We start from the raw sequence: 1798 nt of genomic DNA, 5'->3' as shown, positions 1-1798 counted from the left end.
AATGAAGAACACCAAAGACACAAGGAAAGTATTAGCCCAAGAGACAGAAAGGGCCACATAAACCAGAGACTTCATCAGCCTGAGACCAGAACTAAATGGGCAGCTCCCGCCCAGACGCGAGATGAGAAGGCAGAGAGGGTCAAGAGCTGGTTGAATGGACACGGGAAATACAGACTGGAAAGGAGTAGTGTGATGTCACAGTATAGGGAGAGCAAGTAGGGTCACATAACAAGGTATGTATAAATTTTTGTATGAAAGACTAACTTGAATTGTAAACTTTCACCTAAAGCACAACAATTAAAAGAAAAAAAAAGGTCAGGTTATAATGAGAAACTGATAGTAATAAAACTACATTCACATCAAAACAAAAGCTAAGTATTGCACCAAAACAAGTCTCCCCCAACACTGGGTGCACTTCAGAAATAAAGGCAGAGACTCACACGCACAAAGATAGTGGAGGTGGTGAGTTACCGCTGAACTGAACTTTTGTCTAAGAAAGGTAATTTCAACAAAATGAAAGCATTGGGATTTCCTAAAGGTCAGCAAGCAATCTAAACAGAAAGAAGTGGAGCCCACAGCAGTGATGCTCCCCAGAGAATATTCTGTGTGGGCAAATCTTGATCCCCAGAGAAGCTGCTCTTCACATCCCTTCTGAAGCCATTTCCTGAAATGCTAGTTAGTTAACTGCACTCCCAGTTTCTTACCAAGCCTATCTAGGGTGAAACACCTACAGGGATCAGAATAGTTCTGTGTGCTTCCACCACTTACACCGTGGGATTCACTGAAGGGTCCAGTGCCCGGTGTTGGTGGTTAGAAAGATCCCGGAGCAAGTCTAGGTGAAACAGTTCTAACTTTTTAAATGTTTTGATAAAAAGCAAATATAAGACAATTAAAGCAAACAAGAATATTGGAGAAAGGAAACAATCGCTTTTGTTCCCGGATTTACTTTCCTTCCTCATAAATTATGGATAATTAACACGCATCCGATCTATTTTCACAACACCATTTTAACGTATTTACTAACAACCAACCACTCGCCCTCCACTAGGGTTACAAACATTCCTAAGTATAATTTCCCGGCCCTCAAAGAGTCCAAACTGCTAAACACGCCACGCATGGCCTAATTTAGGCCCACGCGTATGGGTGAAAAAGCAGTTAATTCAGCCGAAAGCGTGAGCAGCAGCGGGGTTCACAGAAGCCTCAGGGGAGCCTAACGGGATGGTCTTTTGGAAACAACGGGAAGAATCCCTCTAGAAACCACGCTCGGCCAGGCAGGCGGCCACCGGGGCTGTCCCAGCGCCCAGTCTGGCTTGGGGCCCAGAATGTCGGCGCCCTAGGCACACGCGGCGGGGCGCGACCGCGAGGTCTCCGTGAGGCCTGCCCGATCTCCCGACTCACCCCGGAGGTCCAGCTCTCGGTCCCGCACGGCGTTGGTGTACTGCGCTGCCTGCTCGATCAGCTCCGCCGTCAACTTTACCATCCTGCCGCCACCCGCTTCCCGGTGCCGCGGCCCGTTGCTTCCCGCCGACGAGACGTCCCAGCGTACCCCGCGCCCCGCTGCCAGGCAGCACCAATCGCAACCGGCGCATGCGCGCGCATCTCGACGGCCTGGCAGAAGCAATCGAAAAGCCACGCCCCCGGCTCGTTCTTTCGGAAGGGTTTGGAGTGCTTAGAGGAAGTAGCACGTTCTCGGTTACTTCCTGGAGCGTAACTGGAGTATGGAGGGCTCTCGGTTCCAGGAGTTTGTGCCGGATGATCATAAGCTGGTGATCCAGCCCAGGTTCTCATGTTGTATGCT

At 49.8% G+C, this 1798-nt stretch overlaps 1 protein-coding gene across 1 annotated transcript in view; it reads right to left on the bottom strand.

Annotated features, from left to right (window-relative positions):
- Nucleotides 1-1582, bottom strand: part of SNRPA1 (small nuclear ribonucleoprotein polypeptide A') — an 18826-nt gene extending 17244 nt beyond the window's left edge. Inside the window, exon 1 of the mRNA XM_004372643.2 lies at nt 1399-1582. Within this exon, the coding sequence (XP_004372700.1) occupies nt 1399-1480 (82 nt within the window). The 5' untranslated portion in view covers nt 1481-1582. The remainder of the gene's footprint in view (nt 1-1398) is intronic.
- Nucleotides 1583-1798: the final 216 nt, after the last annotated feature.

Source organism: Trichechus manatus, unplaced genomic scaffold, assembly GCF_000243295.1.
Source record: "Trichechus manatus latirostris isolate Lorelei unplaced genomic scaffold, TriManLat1.0 scaffold00019, whole genome shotgun sequence".
NCBI lineage: Eukaryota > Metazoa > Chordata > Mammalia > Sirenia > Trichechidae > Trichechus > Trichechus manatus.
Note: the sequence above shows the minus strand (reverse complement) of the source record. Positions and strands in the feature narration are given on the sequence as shown.